This window comes from Phacochoerus africanus, chromosome 5 (assembly GCF_016906955.1).
Source record: "Phacochoerus africanus isolate WHEZ1 chromosome 5, ROS_Pafr_v1, whole genome shotgun sequence".
NCBI lineage: Eukaryota > Metazoa > Chordata > Mammalia > Artiodactyla > Suidae > Phacochoerus > Phacochoerus africanus.
In genome coordinates, this window is record NC_062548.1 from 9,963,634 (window position 1) to 9,988,037 (window position 24,404).

General features: G+C 52.3%; 1 protein-coding gene across 8 annotated transcripts in view; it reads left to right on the top strand.

The window, feature by feature from the left end:
- The first annotated feature begins 817 nt into the window (after positions 1-817).
- Positions 818-24,404, top strand: part of COL26A1 (collagen type XXVI alpha 1 chain) — a 166,831-nt gene continuing 143,244 nt past the window's right edge. For 2 of the 8 annotated variants that reach the window (XR_007134866.1, XM_047779750.1), the window contains exon 1: positions 820-1,374. Coding sequence is in view for 4 of the 8 variants with exons in the window: in XM_047779750.1 (XP_047635706.1) it covers positions 1,217-1,374 (158 nt within the window). In the remaining 4 variants the exon portion in view is untranslated. Of the gene's footprint in view, positions 1,375-24,404 lie in introns of all 8 variants that reach the window. The other 6 variants (XR_007134867.1, XM_047779752.1, XR_007134869.1 and 3 more) reach the window with 5 other exon arrangements.

A 24,404-nucleotide genomic window follows, 5' to 3' on the forward strand; every position in this document is an offset into this window, starting at 1 on the left:
AGTTTTGTTTTGTTTTTTTTTGTCGCACCCGTGAGGCATGTGGAAGTTGCCTGCACAGGGATCCACTACAGAGGCGACCCAAGCCACTGCAATGACAACGCTGATTCTTAACCCGCTGTGCCAAAAGAGAACTCCTAAGCACTTCCACATTTGATGGCTTCCCCCCAGTCCTACCAGCATTTTACCGACTAGGAGCTCCCCACTCTTAGCAGGGGCAGGGTCAGCCTCAGGGCCTCTTAGGCCCTAGGATGCTTTGGGGAGAATTAGATAAAGACTCTCCACCAGGCGAGTGGGACACAGGCTGGATTTCAGGTCCCACCCACCTTTCGTGCTGCATACAAGCACTGTGGGGATCCTTCTGTCCAGAAAAGAACAACGTGGGGCCAGGCTGGCCTTGGGCTCAGTTTTGATCTGAAACTTTTTCCCATTCGTAAAACATGGGGTTGTATTACATCTTCCCCCCAACTCCTTTCCGGATGTGATGCGTCCTGAATCTGTGAGTCTGGGGACAACTTTTCACCCCCGTTGAATGCTGCCTTCATTCCCAGCTGCTTCTCAGCTTAGGGAGACAGCTGGCAAGGTAGGGCTGGAGGTGAAAGTGGGAGAGGATTCTGGGGAAGTCTGGGTGTGCAGAGGTTCTCTCCAAAACGGCTTAGACAAGGAGCGTGGGTTTTTCCTGCCTTAACTTTTTTGAGCCTCAGTTTGTACTTCTGAAAAAACGGGAAAGGCACCGCCTAATATAGAGAGCAACGTTGCGGGGATTAAACAACACTGCCAGGTGTACTTGCCAGGCACACAGTGGGAGAGCCACAAGCATTTGCGACCCAAACAGGGACGGTTCTAAAGAGCGTGTGTGCCGGGATTCAGGCCCAAGGTCTGGCTTTCGGGGCGCGCGGCTCTCGGGACCCCCAGCGGAGCGGAAACCCCCGTTCTGCCGCCAGGGCAGTCTCCTCGGCCCCGGACCGCCGAGGGTTAATGCGAAAGACCCACGCCCCCTTTGACGGAGCAGAGCCCACCTCGCTGAATTTGAAAAGGCGGCCCTGAGAGGCGTGGGCGCCCCCGAGACACTTCCAGCTCGGACCCGGGCTCCGTCCGCTCGCCGGCGCGCTCGTTCGGCTCCCGGTGGGGGCCGCGGGTTTCGTCCCGCCGCCGGTGCGCTCCCAACTGTCCTCCCGCCCGGGGACTCCGGGTCCCCGCGGGCGGGCGGGCGCGCAAGATGAAGCTGGCTCTCCTCCTGCCCTGGGCGTGCTGCTGCCTATGCGGGTCGGCGCTGGCCACCGGCTTCCTCTACCCCTTCCCGGCCGCAGCCTTGCAGCAGCACGGCTATCCCGAGCCGGGCGCCGGTTCCCCCGGCAGTGGCTACGGGAGCCGCCGGTGAGTAGCTGGGGACGGCGGGGCCCGGGGCCTCCGCCTCGGGGCGGTCGCCGGGCTGGGGGCGTGGGGAGTGGGGTTTGGGGCTTGAAATAATGGGATCCGGGGCTGAGAGAGCGGGGCGGTTGAAGACTGGGGGCCTGGGGGGCGCAGGGCGGTCCGGGGCTGGGGCCGGGGGTGGGGTTTGGAATTGGGATGATGGGATTGAGGGCTGGGGGGCGTGGGGCGACCCGGCTAGGGGCACAGACAGCGGGGGGCTGGGACGCGGGGCGGTCGGGGACTGGGGGCTGGGGACGCGGAGTGATCGGGCGCTGAGGGCAAGGACAGTGGAGGCTGGGAGCGCGGGACGGAGAGACTGAAGGTGTGGGGCTGGGACTGCGGTGGTCTGAGGCCGCGCCCATCCCCCCTTTTCCTTTTCTTGCTCCCCAACCTTCGCCCCTTCGGCTCCAGAATCCTAGTGGAGGTGGCTCAAACCTGCGGCGGGGGCGCAAGGAGGGGCGACCGTGGCTCGCTGGCGCTCGATGGTTTAGTCCCTGGACGTTTACGGGCTCACATGGCTCCTCCGCCCTCACCTGCGCGGCCGCGGCTTTGTGTTGGGGAGCAGGTTCCCGCGATGCCAGGGCCTTGCGTCCGGTCCCCCTACTCTCACACTCGCCGCCAGGGACACCGGAGGGGCGATTCCATCCGGTTTTGGGGACTAGGGCCTCTAAGGAGCCCCAGTTGTGGCTCCTCAGCAACCTGTGAACGTGGAATCGGCTCGGCTCGGATGGGTCCGCGTTAGGGTGGGAGAAGGAGCAGGGAGGGTCAAGGAGCCCGCGGTGCCGGGACCCACCTGCGGCCTCCTCCTCCGTCGGCAGGTGGCGCCCTGGCCACCCCAGGAAAGTTATAGCAGCGTCTCACCCCGCGGTTGAATCCCCCCCCCGCAAAATGTGTAATCTCTCAAGTAAAAGTTGCTAAATCCCTCATTTGCGCAACTCGCTCGAATTTAGCTTTTCCCAATTAATAATAACTACGACTCACACGGCTGTAATAGCCTTCTAGAACACACAACTTGAATTGGTACCATTCATCTTTTTTTGATCCTAAAACCACTCCAGGTGTAGCTATTAAGAGTATTATCTCTTCCTATAACCGAGGAAACAGACTCAGAGAGAGGTCCCCAAGATCAGAGGCAACTCAGAATTCACCCCCTGTTTTCTTTCGCCAGATCTTGTTCTTTCCATGGCACCACTCTGCTCATCGTTTATGGAGCAAGGCAAGAGACAGATCCCAGGTCTTTTGTCCTCTTTGACATTTGCCAAGCCTGGGAGGTCCTAAGAATTACCAAGACGAATTCTGGCAGTGTCGTCTATCAAGGAGACAGGGGTATTTTTATGTTGGGAAGAATGGTAGCTTCATGGCTAGATAAGGCGGGACTCAGAAGAGCATAAAAGTGCTTCCAGAAAGTTTTGCAAGCAATGTTATTTCCTTCATTTTGTTTGGAAATACTTACCCAAGGCTTCTATTAGTATTATTCTCCAAACACCCACAGTAGTGAGGCCTCTGCACACTTACATATGAGAATAGTCTGAAATTTAAGCTTTTACAGTTGCAGAATGATACATATAGAATGATCCCATGAAAAAAATCGATCTGTGTATAGATCACAGCTACGCATGTACATATATACAGAAAGAAAGTTGGTAGGAAACCACTTTTGGAAAGACCCGGGGCTGGACCAGAGGAAGAGAGTGAAAGAGATCTCCCATTTTTTCCCCTCTGCATGTGTCTTGTTTACAAGGATCATATATACATGTATTAGTTTTCTAATTAAAAAGTATGTGTGTGTTGGGGGTGGGGGTGGGGGCCGGGGCCCTGCAGCCTGGACTTTGCATGCTGAGAGGGACCAGAGGGACGTCCATAAAGGGATCTGGTGCTTGGGGACAGGGGTTCTGGCATTTGGTGGGCTGGACCTTAGGGACCTCCAGAAACACTTGGAAAGGATAGTTTTAGCACAAGTAAAACGAGGCCCAAATAAACATGGTAATCTTCCAGAACTCTCTCTACCAGGATGGGAGCAGCGAGAAGGTGTACTTAGATTCAGGAAGGATCTGGATGAATTTGTGGAAAATGGATTTCTGAATAGGATCCTGGGAGGTATTCAGGAGGCTTGGGGCAGGTTCCGGATCTGGAGATGGATGCTCCAGAGTGTAACTTCCATGTAAAGCCCAGCGTGGGCACTGCAGGTACCTGATTCAGATCTGGGAGAGATACGGGCTGGACCTGGTCTGGTGTCACAGAGTCCTGTGTCTCATGAATTCATGAGCAACAGGAGACTTGGGGACAACGCTTGGCACTGGGCTCTTCACAGCTTTGGCTTCTGCTTGACTCCGTAAATGTGTTTACAGTGGCTTGGTTTCAGCTGATGGGCTGGGTGACGGGGCTGTTTTTTGACAAATTGTGTTCTTTTATTTCACAGTTTTTGCTCCTGATGGCAGTTTGTGTCCTCCTTTCTGTGTGTCTGTGTGTGTGTGTATGCGTGCGCGTGTACCTGTACCTACCCTCCTGGGCTGGACATCTGGATCTGACGTGTGCTGGCACATCTAGCCTTACCCAGGGGTGCTCTGCCCTGGTCAGCAGCTTAAGGTGGGCCCCCTCTGCTGAAGCTATTGTGGCAAAGGGAAGAGGACCCCAATTCCTTAGAGGGCTGTTTCCAGTGGAATATTGCAGCCTTGCGTTTTGGGCCACCCATGCCTTTTGTCATCCGTAGAGCTGTTCAGATGCCAAATGAAAGCTAAAGGGAAACCTAACATTAATTGACGGGGAAGGCTGCCCAAGGACGGAGCCCCCAGCTCCCCGCCCCAGTTTTTCCATCCGAGCCAAGGAAGGGTCACGCCTTGGCTAAACTCTTTAAAGTATGTATATCTCTCTTCTCTCTGCTTCCCTCCCTGATCTTTCCCTCCCTCCCTTTCACAGATGGTCATTAGAAGCCTTGCCTGTTGTCTCCTCCTCATCTCTGTATCTAACCCTAAAGGGTCCAACACAGCAGTGAGTGATGGGGCATGAGAAGGGCCTTGCACCTTATCTGGGTGCGAATCTCCCAGCTGGTGCCAAGAGGTTTGAATTTGGATAAAAGATAAAGTTCTAATGCTTGGAGATGGAATCTTCTAAGAGAACCCAGGAGCACTGTGGGATCTGCCCGGGTTTAAAGCAGAGAAACAGCTTAAATACCCTTCCCTCCACATCAGCCACTTTCCTTGGCCTCCCCCAGCTCTTGCTTTGTGGCAGCAGGAACCTCCTACCTTGGTATCTCATCAGTCAGGCCCTCTGGCCCTTCACTCCCTCACTCACCCCGCTGACCCTCTCCTTTGTTCAGTCCCTCTTCTCAGCCTATCAGCTTGTCCCACCTTCATTGCCTTTCAGCCTTCAACCTGCTGTCCCCTTGACCTACTCTCCCAGCTCTCAGGGGACCCTGCAGCTTTCTGCAAGAGGGCTGCGGGTGTGTGTTAGCAAAGCCGTAGCTCGTGGGCAGTGGTGATGGGGTCTGGCATCCTGGGCTTCCCCTTCTTTGCCCAAATGCCTGTTAATAGGGCGCACGGTTCATGACCAGCTTAGCCATGGTTGGATGGGGCCTATTTTACTTCTATGATAGTCTGGCTTCTTCTTCCACACTGCTGTCCAGTGGTTAAGACCCTTTGGAGACCCAACATCTCGTGCATCATCTTGGCCAAGAGATTTCAACTCTTAGGTCAACTCTCACTGATTGGTAGGAGCTGCCCAGGCCAGTGTGTTAAGGAGGATTCTGAGGGGGAGTCTGGGCTCAGTGGTAAGGAGGGCAGGACAATCAGGTGACGTCACTGTGTGTGTGGGGCAGGAAAGTGACCAGTGTGATGCATTGGTAGCCCTGGGCCTTAGGATGACATCTACCCTCTCCAGCGTTAGGGGCAAAGGCTCCCTTTTTAAAGCCTATCTTTTGTCTCTCTCTGTATCAGCTACACTGCATGAGTCATTTCTCTGAATCTCCTTTTTTCTTTTGCTAGGAACGCCTTTTCCTGCTGAGGGAGATGGCCTCCTATGCGCCCCTAGGAAACTCTGCTTGCCTCTGTCTCAAGGTTCTCAACCTTGGTACCCATGACTTGTGGACTGGAGAGCCCTTTGTGGTGGATGCTGTCCTGCCCACTGTGGGATATTTTGAAGCATTCTTGGCTTCTCTCCATTAAATACCAACAGTACACCTCCACTACCCAACTGTGACAGTCAGAAATGTCCCCAGACACTGCCAAATATCTCCCGGGGTGGGGGTGGGGACACAAAATCATGCCCAGTTAAGAACCACTGTTCTCTGTAAAGTTCGATGTTTTGATTTGGGGGACATTTAAAAATACCGAATTAAAATTTTTAGATGGAAGTTGCCAAGCCTGCACACAAAGAGAGAGTAAAGCGAACCCTCCATTTAGCCACACTTCTGTCCCCCTGCCACCGCCCCCACCGACACATTTTCTGTGTGTGTGGAGCATTTTAAAGCACATCCCAGACTCACGCATTGCGCTTGTAATATTCACCGCACACCTGATTCCTTGCCATCTTGCCGTTAACCACGTCCAGCAGACTCACCACCATTTCTTCTTCTTCCTTCTTCCTTATCATTGGATCTGAAACCCAATCCACGTTAGATTTCTCCAGTTGTCTGAAAAAGCCTTTCTCCATTGTTGGTTTGTTCACATCTGGATCGAAATCAAATCCACTTACTGGTTATTGCGTCTCCTTCATGGTGGGAGGACACGCTCTTCTTTAAAAGAAGGCTGTTGCCCCTGCCGTTGACTTAGTGAAGAAGGCCAGTTGTCCTGCAGAATCCCGGGTTCTAGATTTGACTGATTGCTTCCAAGTGGTGTAAATAATTTGATCCTCTACCCACTGTATTTCTTCTGTATTAGAGATTAGTTGTAAAGGTTTTATTAGATTTAGGATCTTTTTCTTTTTAATACCCATACCCACGTCAGATGGAAGTTCCTAGGCCAGGGGTCAAATTGGAGCTGTAGCTGCTGGTTACATAGTCACAGCAATGCCGGATCTGACTTTTATCTGCGACCTGCATTGAATCTCGTGGCAATGCCAGATCCTTAACCCACTGAATGAAGCCAGGGTTGGAGCCTGCATCCTCATGAATACTAGTCGGGGCTCTCAACCTGTTGAGTACTAGTGGGAACTCCAGATTTATGATCTTTGTGGGGGTGGGGGTCAGGGCAAGAATACTTCGTAACAGGTCTGGTGGATCACATTGCGTCATATTAGGAGGTGTCATGGATTGAATGTTTGTGTTCCCTCTAGCCCCCAAATTCACATGTGGAAGCCCTAACTCTCTGTGTGATGGGGTTTAGAGGGGGGGCCTTTTGGAGGTAATTAGGTTTAGATGAAGTCATGAGAGTGGGGTCCCCATGATGGGATTACTGTCCTTTTAAGAAGAGGAAGAGAGACCAGAGCTCTCTCCCCAAAGGGGCACCAGTGACTTGATCCTCAGCTTTGACCATGACCCACCTCTTATCACCTCCTACCGCCTCCTTTGGGTGGGTTCTCCGTTACTTACTCCCCCTACTCCGCCACTCTGGCACCCCAGGTCTACCTGGCCTCCCCTTTCCACCCCTGCCCAGTGACTGCTGCCATCCTCGGCCTCTGGCAGGAGCCTGTATGTGGGCTCAGAGAGGGTTGGGATTGGGTGCGTGCACCTAGGGCTGGGGCGTGGCGGCTGCAGTGCCCACTACCCCACCCCAGGCTGGCTGTGCCAGGGTGTGCCCAGTGGGTGACTTGGGCAACCGAGAGCCTCTGGCCGACCTGATCCTAGCGTGTTCCGGGGTGGGGACTGCATACCTTGGAGGGGAGAACCCTGGCCTGGCCTCCCTGCATACCCTGGACGGGAGACCCCTGCCCCGGCTGGGGTGCCGTGCATGAGAGTACATCATGCAGTTTCAGGGAGGGTCTGAGGGTGCCTGTCAGGGTCTGCACTTACCTGCGGGGGTGGGGGGGGGGACATGAAACACGAAACACTAAGCAAACGATAGATAGGTCGAGAGAGAGCAAGAGCTCACAAGGGAGGAAAACCCTTCTTTTCTTTTCTTTTTGTCTTTTAAGGCCTGCACCTGAGGCATATGGAGGTTCCCAGGCTAGGGGTCCAATCAGAGCTGCAGCTGATGGCCTACACCACAGGCACAGCAAGGTGGGATCCTTAACCCACTCAGCAAGGCCAGGGATCGAATCCGTGTCCTCATGGATATTAGTTGGGTTTGTTACCCCTGAGCCACAACGGGAACTCCTACACTTTGTATGTCACTTGCCTTTAATGACAGGTTTTCCCCGCTTTTCGAAGGAGGGGGCCTCGTAATTTCAGGGTGCACTGTGACCCACACATTATTTAGCTGGTCTTAGGTACGGAGTCCCCTAAACAGTTGGGCGAGGGCTGGCTCCTCAGGATGAACTGGGAAGATTAAAGAATGGGATCTCCAGACCCACGCATGAGCCTGGAGGGCCGGGGCCCAGAGAGCTGTATTTACTGGCCTCCCCAGGTGGGTTTTCTGTTGTTGTTTTTTGCAGTTTTTTCTTTGGCGAAGCCAGGTTTAGGAAGCACTGCATGGAGAACAGAGGTTTCTGAGATTCTTTCATCATGACCATAGTAGGAAATGCCTTTTATATGGTTCCTGAGTCCATGTGCGCGCACGCACGCACACACACACACACACACACACACACACACACTCGCACGCATGCACGAACGCATACCTGAAACAAGTTTCACTTACTATTACCATATGTGATACTTTCTTTTTTATTGTATTCTATCTAGTTCATGAAAAAGTGCTTGCCAAGGCTTAGAAAATTGATTCCATGGCCCTTCTGGCTTAAGACCTGTAGTGGGAGACCCTGTGCACTGGGGGAATGCAGGGGTCTTTTGGCGCCCTGCCTCCCCCCCACCCCAGTTCCCTTGCCTGGTCCTCTAGACTCTCTCTGACTCTGAAGTCTCTTTCTTATGGTTTCTGCCAAGTTGAGGTGCTTGGCCTGTCCCCTCCGCACCCCTATACCCCGGTTCCACCCTTTTTTGGGGCAGTCACAGACTCCTTCCTTCAGGAAGCCTTCTCGGACTGCTCTGCTCACCTCCCATGTCTGTGATCACTTGTGCTTTTTTTTCAGAGAGCACACTTCCCACTTTCCTTCCTTGCAGATGGACTCATTTCTCGTAGCTGTTTGCTTCCTAGTGTGGTCCTGATCAGCCCACCTGGGACATGAGAGCCTGAGCCTGTGCCCTGCGCCTGGGCTGCCTGCCACCCACACCTGCCTCTCGGGAATTGGAGCTTACCCAGGCCAGGCATTTAACCACCCAAACTTCTCTGAGTCCATGGAAGGCAGACTGAGCTGGGGGCTGAGCTCTCTGCCCCAGGCCTGAATGTGAGAGGCTCTCTGCAAACTCCAGGGAGCGAAGGATCCCTTGCAGCCTGCTGTGGGCCTTGTCCCTGAAGCTGGTTCCAGCTTCCCTGGTGACTTACTTTCAAGAAGTTATTGGAGGAGTTCCCGTCATGGCGCAGTGGTTAACGAATCCGACTAGGAACCATGAGGTTGTGGGTTCGATCCCTGCCCTTGCTCAGTGGGCTAATGATCTGGCGTTGCCGTGAGCTGTGGTGTAGGTCACAGACACTGCTCGGATCCTGCGTTGCTGTGGCTCTGGCATAGGCTGGTGGCTACAGCTCCAATTGGACCCCTAGCCTGGTAACCTCCATATGCCACGGAAGCGGCCCAAGGAATGGCAAAAAAAAAAAAAAAAAAAAAAGAAGGAGTTATTGGAGGAGTTCCGGTTGTGGCTCAGCGGGTTCTGAACCTGACTAGTATCCATGAGTACGCAGGTTCAATCCCTGGCCTTGCTAGTGGCTGTGGTGTAGGCCGGCAGTTGCAGCTCCGATTCAACCCCTAGCCTGGGAACTTCCATAAAGCTGCAGGTTCAGCCCTAAAAAGAAAAAAAAAGTTGTTGGCATACCCGCTGTGGCCCAATGGGATTAGTGGTGTCTCTGTAGCGCAGGACTTGTTGGTTCCATCCTGGGCCCTGGCCAGCGGGGTTGACTCAGAAGCAAGAGTATAGTTTGCTGTGACACAAATGTGTGCCAAGTGGGGTGGGCAGGCGTGGGGTGAGCAGGCTTGGGGCGGCAGGCAAGGGGCGAATGAGCAAGTACCCGTCTAGGGGAGGTGCGTGTGTGGGAGTTTTGGGTGTCTTTGTGCCTCAGTTTTCTCCTCTGTAAAATGGGGGTGATCAGAGTATCTACTACATAATGTTGTTCCAGGCTTCAATGAATTCATATTAATAAAGCACTTAGAAAAATATGTAGTAAGCATTTTGTTCGTGCTTGTGCTGCGTAGCATGCTAACCACGCACAGATTGCCAAGAAGGAGGGGTTTCACAAACTTATGAGGCCAGGGAGTCCTTTTGTTGGGATGGCGTTCCAGACTCCATGCGTTGGGGAATGCTGGCCTGGAGGACTTTCTAGAGGAGTCACGTTTGAAGTGGGTCTTGTAGGGTGAGTCGGGGGGGTGTTCTCTGCAGTAACTGGGGGCGCGTTTCGGGCGCGCAGGACAGCTGGGAAGGGCTGGGAGGGGAGGCGGTTCCTGACATACGTGGTTTGTGCTGTTGGGTTCAGACTGAGGGCTGCAGGTGTGGGGCAGGCAGGGCCTTTGGAGCCTGAGGGTGAGGCCCCTTTTCTGCCACCCTAAGGAGGCCTGGCCATAGTGGGTCCTGTGCCAGCTTTGCTGGTGTGGAGGAGACGGGGCAGAAGGAGAGCCGGAGGAGGGGGGCAGCTAACAGGCAGTGTGAGGAACCCTGAAACAGGGCAGGGGTGGAGGGGCTGCGGGGATGGATCAGAGAGAGGAGCGCTCCAAGTCTGTGTGCTTTGAGGCACCTGGCCACTTGGTGGACTGTGGACCGGCTGGAGCAGGTTGGAACCTGGGGCTCCCGGCTTTCCCCAGCCTCCTGGGATGCCGGAAGTCAGCTCTTTTGCTCCTTGGAACCTTGCAAAGACTGCACAGTATTTTCTCAGCTTTGGCAAGGCAACAAAGCATGGCCTTTACTCACCTTATATTTTTGTAAAATACCTGTATTTTTAGCATCTAGAGCCAGGCTTGCATGTATCAGGTGTTCCCTGCTTTTTTTTTTTTTTTTGGCCATGCCGGAGGCATTCGGAAGCTCCCGGATCAGGGAGCAAACTCTGGCCACAGCTGTGACAACGCCAGATCCGCAACCCGCTGAGCCACCGGGGTACGCCCATGGCTGCTTTTTGAATGAGTGAATGAGTCTTGACCTCTGTTCTCTGGGAAGCCGAGGAGGTGGCTTCTGTCCCTGTGCAGCTCTGTCGTTCTAAGTGGTCTTGGAGTGAGGTCCTTGTCTGTGCTTTGTCCCCGCCAGGCCAGCTCTGGAAGCCATGTTTAGGGGAGCTCCAGAGGCCTCCTCCTGCTTGAGAGGTCCTCCTTCTTCCTTTGAAGTAGGAGTGAGTGACAAAATCACATGGGGTGGCCTCAGTGTAAACATCTGGTGAGGTCTTTTCCTGAGGCCGAGTTTTCCGAATCCCCTCTCCCTTCATCTCGCTGTCCCCCCCCCCCACCTCCAACCCCCCAGCTTCTCTGTTATTTTAAAATCCATTCCCAGAGAAACAATTTCTGTGGCAATAAGAACACGACTCCAAGCTTCTCTTGGCTTGAACGGGTCCAACACTTCATTGCCGCTTAGAGGGTGTGTGAGCTGGAGCCAGACCAGCTCTGCCTGGGGCGGGGGAATAGGGGCAACAATAACTAACTGTTAGAGGATTTTCAGGAATCCTGCAGCGGATCCTATGCAAGGAGACACAGCCCACTGTTCTCCCCACGTCCCCCCGCTCCCCTGGAGAGTCAGGGGTCCCCAGCTTCCTCACCATCAGGGGTCTTCCTTTCCCTGCCCTCCCGGAAACCATGGTTAGATGTTTCTTTGGTGGCCTGGACGAGACCACCTTGAAAGAAGCTGGACCCAGTCCAGGTTAATTCTGTAACACTCAGGCGAGAGGTGGGGGCTCCTGTCTCCCCGCCTCGCCGTCTGCCCTGTCCCTAGCTGCCTTCAGAGCCACAGGGGCAGGGGTCAGAGCTGGCCCCGCTGACCGCTGACCTTGGGCAGCTCCCCTGCTGCCCGCAGTGCTCTTTCCAAGCTTGTTCTGTCAGGTGGTAATGGAAGTTATGAGAAGCAAGCTTAAGAGTTTCCTTCAGAAAGAGGGAGGGTATGAAGAGTGGGCGGTGGGGCCAGGCGGCCTGAGTCTGAATCCCTGCTCTGGGTGGCTCTGATAGAGCGAGCTACCTGATCTCCCTGTGCCTCAGTGTCCTCATCTGTAAAATGGGCAGATCGCAGGGTTTACTTCCTCAGGTGGTTTTGGGGCTTCGCGGAGTTAAGGTTTGTAAAGCGCTGAGGACAGCATCCAGTACGTGCTCTCTGTGGCCCCGTGGAGGACAAGGGCTTTCTCGGAGCGGGCAGGGGGCTGTTGGGCCTCGCAAAGCTTGGGAAAAAGGAGAGTTTTGCAGACATTTGGGGCCACTGGATCCTCTTCTGGGGAGCCTGCTGTTTGGATGTCATTCCAGACGCTGTCTTTGGGAAATGCGGGCCCAGTGCGTCAAGGGTAAATGCCTCAGCGGTTATGGCGCCCTCCACCTTTTGCAAAAGACCTCTCTTTGGGGTCATTTCCTACCTTGCCCTGCAGTCGCCCACCCTGGTCCTGGGGGGGACCAGGGAAATATGGAGGGAGGGGCCTGTAGGCTTTTCTTGAATCCCTTAGACACAGCTCAGGTTTTCAAGGCCAAGAGCGAGAGTGGGGGGCTGGTCCTTTGTCCCAGCTTAGCAAAGAGGGTCGCCCTCGGAATACGACTGGGAAGCAGGTTGGAGGGTCTGGGGTCCTGAGATGCCCACAGTGAGTTAGAGGCTGAGGCATTCGGATGAGCTTCAAGTCCCGGGAGTGTGACAGCTAGGGGACCCCATGTGGCCCCAGGGTGGGGGAGAAGGCTTCTTTTGTCACCACTCAGCAGGGGACCCACAGTCAAGCCAGTAATTCCCCTCATTGATTCAGTGCCTCACCAGTAACATGAAACTAGTAGGATTGGGCTGGGATCAGATGAGGAAATGTGTTTGTTAAATATGCAGACCATTACTCACCGGACCAGGGCCCCCCAGCCTTGCAGACCCCAAGCCCGCCCTCTGAGCAAGACTGAGGGCACCAACACTGGCAGGAGGATGGACAATTGTGTGTGTGTGTGTGTGAAGTTGTTTGCACCCATGCCTGGCTGTGGTTTGCAGCTCAAACATTTTGTGTCTTTGTTTGATGGTGCCTGGTCCCCTCCCCCTTCCTCATTCTGGAAGACTGGGGACCGTATGGCCTTTGCTGAGAAGACCCCAGTTCCTAGCACTCAGGAGGCCTGGTGGAGGAGCTCCTCGGCTTGGAACCACTGTGAAACGCTCAGGCTGCCCTCTTCCCCAGAGAGTAACTTCTGGAATCAGGCCCTGTGGCAGGCTGCCTGCTGACCCTGCCTGCCCTGCTGGCCCCTGGAGGCGCCAGGGCCTTTGGGGAGAAGGTGGCCATTTCCTTCTGATTTGGCTCCAGCTGTCTGCACCCTGGCCAGTTGCCTCTGGCATCTGACATTTTTGTCATTCCTGCAGGGACTTATCTGGTGAATCGGCACTTAGCTCTTCCTGCCTCTCTGTGATTGACTTGGCCACACGGCGGCAGATTCTCTGGTTCCTAGAGGTCTCAACCTGCCTGGACACCCTCTATTTCTGGGGTCATGGGATCCTGGGCCTCTACAGGGTTTGCCAGGCTCTTTCTCTCTTTTGTCCCCTGGCTGATGATGACAGCTCAGATCCTGAAACTCTTTGTGCAAGAGCTTTGAACACTGCCTTCCTGGAAAGGCAGCTGAACAATGGGAAAGACCCCTCCATCAGGAGCCCAGTCTGACCCCACCTAGCTTGCTTCTTGTCTCTCTGGGTGCTCTACTCACCACCATTGGCCACCTTTTAATCTCAAGTTTCTTCTTGCCTCAGGGCCTTTGCATTGCTTTGATCAGTCTTTGCTTTCTCTTGCTCTACCTAGGTCCCACACAAAGCTTAGAGATCAGTTTAAATAGCACATCTTCAGGGAACATTTTGCCGCTGCCCCCCCCCCGTCCCCCCCCCCCCCATTGCCCAAGGCAAGCTCAGGCCCGTTTGTTAAATGCCCTCAGAGCTTACTCTCCCACTTAGAAGCTCATGATAATGAAGTCAGTCCTACAATTAATTGATTGATAATTAGTTAATAGTTGTCTACACTGAGAGAGACTGTAAGTCCCTCTAGGGCAGAGATCCCTTCTTTCGTGTTTGTCGCTGTATTTCTCGGTTTCTCCAGAGTCCCTGAATTACAGAGAGTTTCCAGGAAAGGACTGACCATGTTGCAAGCTGTGTTAGTTTCCTATTGCTGCTGTAACAAATGATCGTACACTGTATGGCTTAAAACAACACAAATTTATTATCCTACAGTTGTTGAGATTAGAAGTCTGAGCTTGATCTCACTGGGGTGAAAGGTATTTGTAGGACCAGTCCTTCTGGAGGGTCCAGGGAAGGATCCATTTCCTTGCTTTTTCCAGCTTCTAGAGGCTGCCGGCATTCCTTGACTTAGAGCTCCTTCCTCCATCTTCTGAGGGCATCCTCTTATCTCTCTTTGACCCTGATCCTCCTGCTCCCATTTCAGAAGGACCCTGTGATTAAGTCGGGTGCACTTTGATAATCTAGGATCAGCTCCCTACCACAAAATCCTCAATTTTTTGGCCACACCCATGGCTTGTAGGCTTTTGGGATCAGAGATCAAACCCTTGCCACAGCAGTGATCTGAGCCACAGCAGTGACAATGGCAGGTCCTTAACCTGATGGGCCACCAGGGAACTCCCCAGGATCCTTAATTTAATCACACCTGCAAAGTCCCTTTTACTGTATAAAGCAACATATCTGCAGGTTCCTGGGATTCGGATGAGAATATCTTTGGGGGTGGGGCATTATTTAGCCTACCACACACATGGGAATGAAAAAGGAAAGATAAATCAGACATTTGAAACCTTGGAGAGTTGGAATGATCCTAGATTTCAAACAGCGTTAAGACTGAAAGCAGCTTTGAGCCTCAAAATCCTGTTAAGACTTAGCCTTGTGTGAAGAGTCGTGATAAAGGCATGGTTTTTGCTTTGCAAGAAAGTTTTTACATAGGCTGTGAGGTAGGGATTTAACTTTAGTTTTTTCTCTCTCAAACCTCCCCCCAACACTTCTATTGAATAATCTAGCTATTCCCAATAACTTGAAATGCCACTTTTATAACATACTAAATTTTCCTATGTACACAGTCCTTTCTCTTTATTTTTTCTTTTTAGGGCCATACCTGTTGTATATGGAAGTTCCTAGGCTAGGGGTCGAATCGGAGCTGCAGCTATTAGCCTACACCACAGCCACAGCAACACCAGATCAGAGCTGCATCTGCAACCTACACTGCAGCTTGTGGCAGCCCAGATCCTTAACCCACTGAGCGAGGCCAGGGATCGAACCCGCACCCTTATGGCTACTCATTGGGTTCTTAACCTACTGAGCCACAGTGGGAACTCACTCACAGTCCTTTTTCTGAACTCTTAATCTGATCTGGTGCCAACATATTATGTTAATTATTGTGTCTTTATTCTTATTTTTTTTAGTTGGTAGAGCATTTCCTCTTTTACCATTCATTTTTCTCAAAATATTCTTTTTTTTTTTTTTTTGCTTTTTTAGGGCTACACCTGCAGCATTTGGAGGTTCTCAGGCTAGAGGTCTAATCAGAGCTGTAGCTGCCAGCCTACGCCTCAGACACAGCAACACAGGATCTGAGCAGTGTCTGTGGCCTATACCACAACTCATGGCAATGCCACATCCTTAACCTGCTGAGCAAGGCCAGGGATTGAACCTGCAACCTCATGGTTCCTAGTTGGATTCGTTTCCACTGCGCCACAAGGGAACTCCTCAAAATATTCTTAGCATCTGTTGTGCACTTTTTCTTTTGGGTGCATTTCAGAATCATCTTTTTCTGGTTCTGTAAAACATGCTGTTGGGATTTTGATCCAGGCCGTGTGGACTTAATGGATTAATAGAATTCAATGTTTAGAATATTGTGTGTTTTTCAGGAACAAGGTATACTGCTCCTTGTTAGTTATCCAGATCTTGTTAGATTTACTTTTAGGCATTTTATAGTTTTTATAGCTTTGTGAATGAGTCCTTTCTGTTCCCTGCCTCTTGTAAATGTTTATGTCTGGCAAATAGGAAAGCTGTTGATTTGGAGCTTGTTGATTTTATATCCTGCTACCTCAGGCATTTAAAAAAATATTTTAATGGTTTTTCAGGGGGTTCTCTAGGATTTTTGAGGTAGAGAACCCTGCAGTCTTCCAGTGTGTGTGTGTGTGTGTGTGTGTGTGTGTGTGTATTTGTGTGTGTGTGTTGGTCATTGTGTAAGTCAGCATCTTGGTTGGGCTGGAAGAATGGAGCCTCGTCTTTCTAACAAAGGATGGCTAGGTAGGGGGCTCTGAGGCGAGAGAGGGAAGTGGGTTGTGGTTTGTTCTCACCCAGGGTCACCCTTTCTGCTCCCTCTTCTCTCCTTCTCCCTCGTTTACTCTGAAGAGAGGTAGACAATTTGTGGGTCCCGGACATGGCTAAAAGATGATAAGATATTTGCCTCACTTCTTGGTTTATAGATAGGATATTTTGGGGAGTCAGAGAACCCAGGATTCACCTACCTTTTCCTCCCCTGTGTCCCCCCATTTATTGAACAAACAGGTTAATAATGGACTGTGATTTCTAGCTCCTTGTAAGGCCAGTCATTCTGATTTGAGGTTGAATCATTTCTGCCATCGTCACCCATCCGTCCTCTCCTTCCCCATCCATAACGACGTATTCATCCTAAAAACAGCCCTGGTCCTAGACCATGAGCTTCTGTGTGGTCCGTTTCTCTCTGACAGAGCCAGCATCTATTTGAAGGGGGGTAGGGAGGTGAATGCTGAGCAGGGGCGGAGAGTATGTGATTCCTTCTCTCCCCCGCCCAGCTTGTCCTATGCTGGGAAATGCAAGTAAAATGAAAACCAAGGGGCATTTTTTTGTCTTTTTAGGGCCGCCCCCGTGGCATGTGGACGGTTCCAGGCTAGGGGTCAAATCGGAGCTGTAGCCACTGGCCTATGCCACAGCCACAGCAACGCCAAATCTGAGCCACGTCTGCGACCTACACAACAGCTCACGGCAAGGCTGGATCCTTAACCCACTGAGCGAGACCAAGGATCGAACCTGCATCCTCATGGATGCTAGTCGGGTTCATTAACTGCTGAGCCATGATGGGAACTCCCCAAAGGGCATCTTGATGAGCAGAGCCAAGAACCATGAACCTATCTCATAGATAGGTGATGTTTCCCCTAAACTGCAGGCTCAAAGCGTGTTAGGATGACGGCGAGATAGCAGTGTTTGAGACTGGCATGACCCTCTCTTATAGCTGCTGCCGGCTATATTTTAGTCCATGCATTAGACGTCCAGTTGCTTCGTATGGCCTGCGGCTGGCTCTGTAGACAGACTCTGGTCTTTCTGTACCTGTTGGTGGGGGAATCACTGTGACAGCTAAGACTGAGTCACAGCAGTGACCCGGAGAATACAGAAGGTCAAAGTCATGAATGCCTGGGATCTTGGGACATCCTAGCGGCGAAGCTTCTGGGGGCCCTGGAATTTTCAGCCTTCGTTATCACTATATCCCTGGAATCTGCCATTTAGAGCCAGAAATAGGTGATAAAGCCAAGCAGTTTCATGATGGGTGGGCATTTGCCAGCTGTGAGGGGGTGGGCGGGGCAGCTTATAAAGGTTCAGCCAAGTAGGGCTGCTGTGGGTGGGCCTCATCGACATCAGAAACTTGGCTTCCCTTCTTGCTGTGGGCAAGTTCCTGTTACCTTGCATCAGTTTACACATCTGTGAGATGGGACCAATCCTAGCTGGTTCCTGTGGGTACGTTAAATGAGCCATTTGAATCGGGGCTGTGTGTTCCGCTTGGAATCCAGTGTGAATGGTGGCCTCTGGGGTGGGTGGCACTGCCTTCCGGATTGTGGAACACCTGGCCATGTGGGTCAAATATCTGTCCTGGCTTTGCTTTACTCTCATTTCATGAGCTTGTTCTGCAGCTGGGGGTGCAGCCCTCCGGGCATCCGAGATGGCTTTGTCTGCGTGGCGGGTAACCCAGGGCTGAGCATGGAGCATGGACTCAAACAGTCCCTTATTGATTCAACCGCCGCAGGCCCGAGTGGGACACCGCAGTGTTTCCCTTTCTTGGCTGAAAAGCCCAAGTGGCTCCAGAGCTCAGGATTCTGGAGCTGCCTTCTAACCTGGAATGAACCAGGGTGTGAGCAAGGGGCCTGGTGGAGCCTGATGAAGAGGGAGGGTCCAGGCATTGCGTGAACAAGGGGGTTGGCAGGGAGGCCAGAGGGCTGGAAGCTGTCTGCCTGCTGGCCTGGGGCTGCTGCACGTGGGGACAGCTGTCTCAGGTTCGGACATAGGATCTGCCCCAAGATGAATAACAGAGCCTGGCCATGCCCGTGGGGAGTGGAGAGGGGCTTGGGTTACCATGCACCAGGAAATTCGCCTGCCCTGCTGACAGTGGGTGGGTAGACTGCAGGATGGATGGGCTCTGGGGGCTAGAGGGCGTATGGGCAAGACAGCTCACCACTGGCCCAGCCAAATGCGCCCCCATGGGGTGCAAGCCGACCCTCCCAAGGGCCGCTTTCTTTCCTCTGGACCCAAAACTGGCAGGCCCTGATCTCCAAGAATTATGTGAAGAGTTGGGAATGGAAACCAAATGTTGGTGTCAGGTAGAGAAAGCTGATGGAAGCCCATGGCCCAGCAGGCCTGGGAGCAGCAGGGTTGGGGTTCTGGTGGCCAGCACAGATGTTTAGGTGAAAGGGGTCTGACGCATCCTCTTCAATAAAGGTTTATTTTCCCCCGATTATATTTATTATAGATTATTTGCAAATTATGAAAATGTGGAAAGAAAGAAATCATTTATTATTCCATTTCTTAAGTTTAAAAAATTTAATTCTTTTCATCGTGATAGAATACACACCACCATCTTAACCATTTTTTGAGGGTAGGCGCGCATGTGTGGCACCTGGAAGTTCCCAGGCTAGGGGTTGAATCAGAGCTGTAGCCACCAGCCTACACCACAGCCACAGAAATGCAGGATCCAAGCCCCATCTGTGACCTATGCCACAGCTCATGCAACGCTGGATCCTTAACCCACTGAGCAAGGCCAGGGATCGAACCTGCATTCTCATGGATGCTAGTCAGATTCGTTTCCACTGAGCCACAACGGGAACTCCCGCCTTAAGCATTTGTAAGTGTACAGTTCAATGGTGCTATGGCACCAAGTCTCTCCATGATGTTGTGAAACCATCAGCACAATCCATCTCCAGACCCTTTTCATCTTGCAAAACAGAAACTGTGCACCCATTAGACACTAACTCCCAGTTCTCTGCAACCCACTTCCAGGCCCTGGCAACTGCCGTTCCACTTTATGTCTCTGTGGTGGTGGGGGGTGGGGGGCGGGCTGGCCACCCCCATGGCATGTGGAAGTTCCTGGGCCAGGGATTGAACTTGAGCTGCAATTGTGGCAATGCGAGATCCCTAACCTGCTGTGCCTCTGTGGTTTTGATGACTCTAGGTATCTGGTATATGTGGAATTACATAGTACTGGTCCTTTTGTGATTGGTTGCTTTCACTTAGCATAGTATCCTTAAGGCTCATCCATGTTGTAGCGTGTGTCAGAATTTCCTTCTTCTTTTTTTTTTTTTTGTCTCTTTAGGGCCGCACCCGCGGCACATGGAGGTTCCCAGGCTACGTACGGGTCAAATTGGAACTACAGCCGCTGGCCACAACCATAGTCACAGCAACGCGGGATCTGAGCCATGTCTATGAACTACACCACAGCTCACAGCAACGCCAGATCCCAGACCCACTGAGTGAGGCCAGGGATCGAACCCGCATCCTCATGGCTACCAGTTGGGTTTGCTTCCGCTGAGCCATGGTGGGAACTCCCTATAATTCTGTTTTTGAGAGGCGTATTTCCTTTTGGTCTTTACTCTGTGCTTACCTGTCTATCATCTATCTACCTACTATCTGTCTCTCTATCACTTTGCAGAGTTGAGATCATGCAGGATATGTTAAGGAGGAAGGTCAGTATATTTAATCGTGGGTCCTACCTTGTAGCATATTTGCCTGGAAGCCTCAACGAAGCAGTCTTCAGTCATTCTGTAACTATTCCAGATGCCCAGGGTTTTGCACGGACTTTCAGTTGCTGAGTAGGCAGAAATGGTTCAGAAAAGGTCCCTGCCTTCACAGTCTAGTAGAGGAGAATCAGTGAACAGGTATCCCGTGAGGTCTGGAGTCACAAAGGTCTGGACAAAGGGATACAAGGAAAAGAAGCAGGAGCATGTGGTACCCAGGACAGCTGGGGAGACTTTCCAAAGGGGGTGACATTTGAGGTGGCTCTGAAGGTAGAAGAGGCAGAGATGGGGAAGGCTGAGACAGGGAGTGAGCAAAGGCCCAGCAAGAGAGTGGGAGGGGGCCCAGCATGGTGTGGCCCAGGGTTCTGAGAACGAGAGATGGAAGCAAGAATGGAGGTGAGGAGTTCCCGTTGTGGCTCAGTGGTTAACAGATCCGACTAGGAACCATGAGGTTGCGGGTTCGATCCCTGGCCTCGCTCAGTGGGTTAAGGATCCAGCGTTGCCGTGAGCTGTGGTGTAGGTCGCAGACGCAGCTCGGATCTGGCGTTGCTGTGGCTCTGGCGTAGGCCGGTGGTACAGCTCTGATTTGACCCCTAGCCTGGGAACCTCCATATGCCGTGGGAGTGGCCCTAGAAAAGGCAAAAAAAGAATAGAGGTGAGCATGGTTCATCCTGGGGCCCATGAGGAGCCTCTGGAGGCCCGGGAGGATTGGAGTGGAGTGACATGGGTCATCAGGTACAATGCCCTTGAGAGCCTTGCAGCTGCACCAAGTCAGGAAGCTTATGTTGTGTCACCAGCCTGCAGAGAGATGAATATAGCCTGGCAGACGGTAGCATGGCCACATGGCAAAACTTCCCGAGAATGTCTCACCAATCCCAACTCACCACCACCCTCTTTTCAAGGCCTGTGGAGGCTGAGGCATAATACGTAGCACAAAAAAGGCGATCTTGCCTGTGGCTTTGTTTCCGAGGATCTATAATTTGGTGACCATGAGTCTGACTCAGAGTTTAAGTCCTGCCTCTATCACCTGCCAGCTATGTGACCTGGGAGAAGCCATTTCTTCTCCATTAGCCTCCATCTCCTCATCTGTAAAGCGGGGACAACCATCCTGACTACCTCAAACGTGGTGGTAAAGACTAAACAAGAAAAGTCTTTTAGGAGTTCCCGTCGTGGCGCAGTGGTTAACGAATCCAACTAGGAACCATGAGGTTGTGGGTTCGATCCCTGCCCTTGCTCAGTGGGTTAACGATCCGGCATTGCCGTGAGCTGTGGTGTAGGTTGCAGACGTGGCTCGGATCCCGCGTTGCTGTGGCTCTGGCGTAGGCTGGTGGCTACAGCTCCGATTGGACCCCTAGCCTGGGAATCTCCATATGCCATGGGAGCGGCCCAAGAAATAGCAAAAAAAAAAAGACCAAAAAAAAAAAGAAAAGTCTTTTAGGCACCTGGCATTATCCCTCCTGGATCATGTATTTTAACGTCTCATTTCATTTGGAAATTTTTATGAAAGTTGCACAGGTACATAGTTTCAAGAACCAAATAGTTCTACAAGGCTTGAAATGAGAAACAGCAATCCTCTCTCATCCACCTCCTTTCTCTTGTTCTCCAGACAACCACCCCAACTCTTTTTGACTTTTTGTATTTTTGGTATGGGCCCCCACATCTCTAAGAGACGTAGTCACATGGCTACATCTTGGATTTTTCCGTGTGGGGCATTAGGTATCAACTTTGTACGATGAAATATGAGAGGGGCGCGTCTTCGAGATGCTGTCCTCCCCTTCACACGCTTTTCCTGTGTCCTCATTTGCCCAAGACACTTTATTCATGTCACAGTCCTGGCTAGCTCAATACGCATTTCTTTCTTTCTTTCTTTTTTTTTTTTTTGGTCTTTTTGTCTTTCCTAGGGCCACACCCTTGGCATGTGGTGGTTCCCAGGCTAGGGGTCCAGTTGGAGCTGTAGCTGCCAGCCTACGCCAGAACCACAGCAATGCCAGATCTGAGCCATGTCTGCGACCTACACCACAGCTCACGGCAACACTGGATCCTTAACCCACTGAGCGAGGCCAGGGATCGAACCCACAACCTCATGGTTCCTAGTTGAATTCCTTAACCACTGAGCCATGACGGGAACTCCTCAACACGCATTTCTATGCCTGGTGATAGCTGAGCCATATAGCGTGATATGATGTCTTTCTTTTCCTGAACACATTTTTGACCTTTCTTGTTTTGGTTCACTTAGCCTTTCTGTATTTTATTAATGCACTTCCAAACACTCCCCCCGTCATGCAGATTTCCTTCTGATCCTGCAGTAGATATTCCACTACTTTCATCTTCTTGGAGCAGTTGCTCCTTGAACCTCTGATGTGCTAAGATCTGGGCAGGTAGAAATTGAAACCTACCATTTCGGGATCACTCTTCACCAACAACCTGGGTGTTTCCTCTCCCCCAAGCTTCTTTCCCGTCTTGGGCACCCTCTTTCCTGCATTTCAGACCCACTCTTTTTGGTTTACTTTCTCATCGTGATGGAACACATCCTCCAGGAGCTTTCTGAGAAAAGGTGGAGTATGCCCAAGGCTTGAGGTTAGGCCTTCTGCCCTAGCATCAAGGCTGAGACATTTATGCATTTCTTCTGCCTACCTCAGCCATGGGGCTTTATAGCAGGGTCTCTCACCTGACTTCCCAGCTTCCTTAGGCTATACCTCCAGATATCCAGAAGCCCAGCAATGAGATCGTATCCTGGTGAACACACACTATCAGTTTCTGGCCTCTTACAAATTCCTTTCCTTCCTCTCCGACTTAGCCATGCCCTCAATAATACGTATTTTTGCTATTTTAACCAGTATCATTGGTTGCGCTGAGCTAGGAAGGATTTTGTCAGCAAGGTAAGGGCCTCGGGTGGGGGAGGGGAAGTGAGGCCACCTGGGGAAGATGAGAACCAGAGCCTTTTTCCAAAGGCCCCAGAACAGAGATGACTGCCCATCGGGAATGCTCGCTCAGATGCTCCCGGTGGGCCTGCTGAGTGCTCGGAGCCGTGGGGTGACTGAGGCACAGTCGACTTTGCATTGTCCATGGGCTCCTATGGGTCAGACATTAACTGGGAGCAAAGACTCAAATTTCGGTCAACTCACAGGTGCAAACAAGGGGACAAAAACAAGGGACAAATAAGTGACCATAGGACTGAGTGCCTGACCCACCCTCCTGCGGGAAACTGAGGCTCCAGCCTCACCTCTCCTCCAGGGCAGGCCTACAATTCTGACGCGTCCTAGAGCAAAGTCCTCATCTGTGGTTTGTTCCCACCAGACCAGTTTTCCAGAAGCCACTTTAAAGAAGCCACAAAGACCACCAGCTTTAGGGGGTCTTGCTTCTCCCTTTGAAGTGGGAATGGGTGGGGAAGGGGGAGTTTTCCTGAAAATTCCTTGAGTATTCTCCATGTAAATATCTGGTGAGGTCTCAGGAATTGGGAACTGCCTCTCTGGGGCTGGGAAGCTGAGGGCCCGCTGCAGGGGGCTGTGCTGCAGGGGGCTGTGGGGGAAAGGGCCTGGCCAGCTCGGGCCTCCCACAAACCCCCAGGGCTCTGCACCCCTCTCTCCTCCTCTGCGCCCTCTCTCCTCCCCTGTTCCCCCTCTCTCCTCCTCTGTGCTCTCCTCCTTGAAGGGCTTCAGGTTCCCTCCGAGGGCATCCTCTCCCTCAGTCTCCTCTTTGGCCTCTGCCCTTTGCCCTCACCCTGCCTCTCCGGCCTGACCTGCTAACGAAAGCCTTCTGTGCAGAGGTTGGTGCTGCCTGGTGGTGGAAATAGAAGCCACATGGGGGCTGGGGCAGCGGAAGGAGATGGGGGCAGGGAGGGCCCCAGCCCTCAGAGTTGGAGCAGATGGCAAAGAAAAGAGGCTTGTTTGCCTGCTCGGGGATCCAGTTCCAGTACAAGATGGGAGGGCCTCTGGTCCTGGGAGTTTGCTTCTACACAAGCACAGGTGGCACTGTGTTGGGGGCTGTGGGTCACCCCCTTTTTGCTGGAACTTCTGGGGCCTGGTGACAATTCTGGTTGTTGTTTACTTTTCTTTTTTTCTTAATATTTCTGTTGATACAATTTTATTTTATTTTACTTTTTTATTTTTATTTTTTTTGTCTTTTTGCCATTTCTTGGGCTGCTCCCATGGCATATGGAGGTTCCCAGGCTAGGGGTCCAATCGGAGCTGTAGCCTCCAGCCTATGCCAGAGCCACAGCAACGTGGGATCCGAGCCACGTCTGCAACCTACATCACAGCTCACGGCAACGCCAGATCGTTAACCCACTGAGCAAGGGCAGGGATCGAATCCGCAACCTCATGGTTCCTAGTTGGATTGGTTAACCACTGTGCCACGACGGGAACTCCTATTGTTTACTTTTCTGATGGCCTGACTTGGTCCAGGCTGTGAATTCGTCCTGTGCAGGGGCCGTGACCCACCCCCAGACCCTGGGTGTCCTGGGTATGTGTCAGTACAGGTCCTGGTGAGTGACAGTTGGACCCAGGAGACCTGGGGAGGAAAGGGGCTCCATCCTCCTGGGCAGCCCTCTGTAGGTCTTCTCCCAGGCCCTCTGGGGGAGGAGCGATGTCTGCATTTGGACCCAGTTCTAGAGGCCTTAGGGCACAGAGACAGCGTCTATCCTACTTGTTGCAGTTCCTAGAATATTAACTAGGGACCAGGTTTCCAAAAATCAGGCTCATGGTCACGTGCAGGAACCCTGAAAAGGTGGCAGAGGT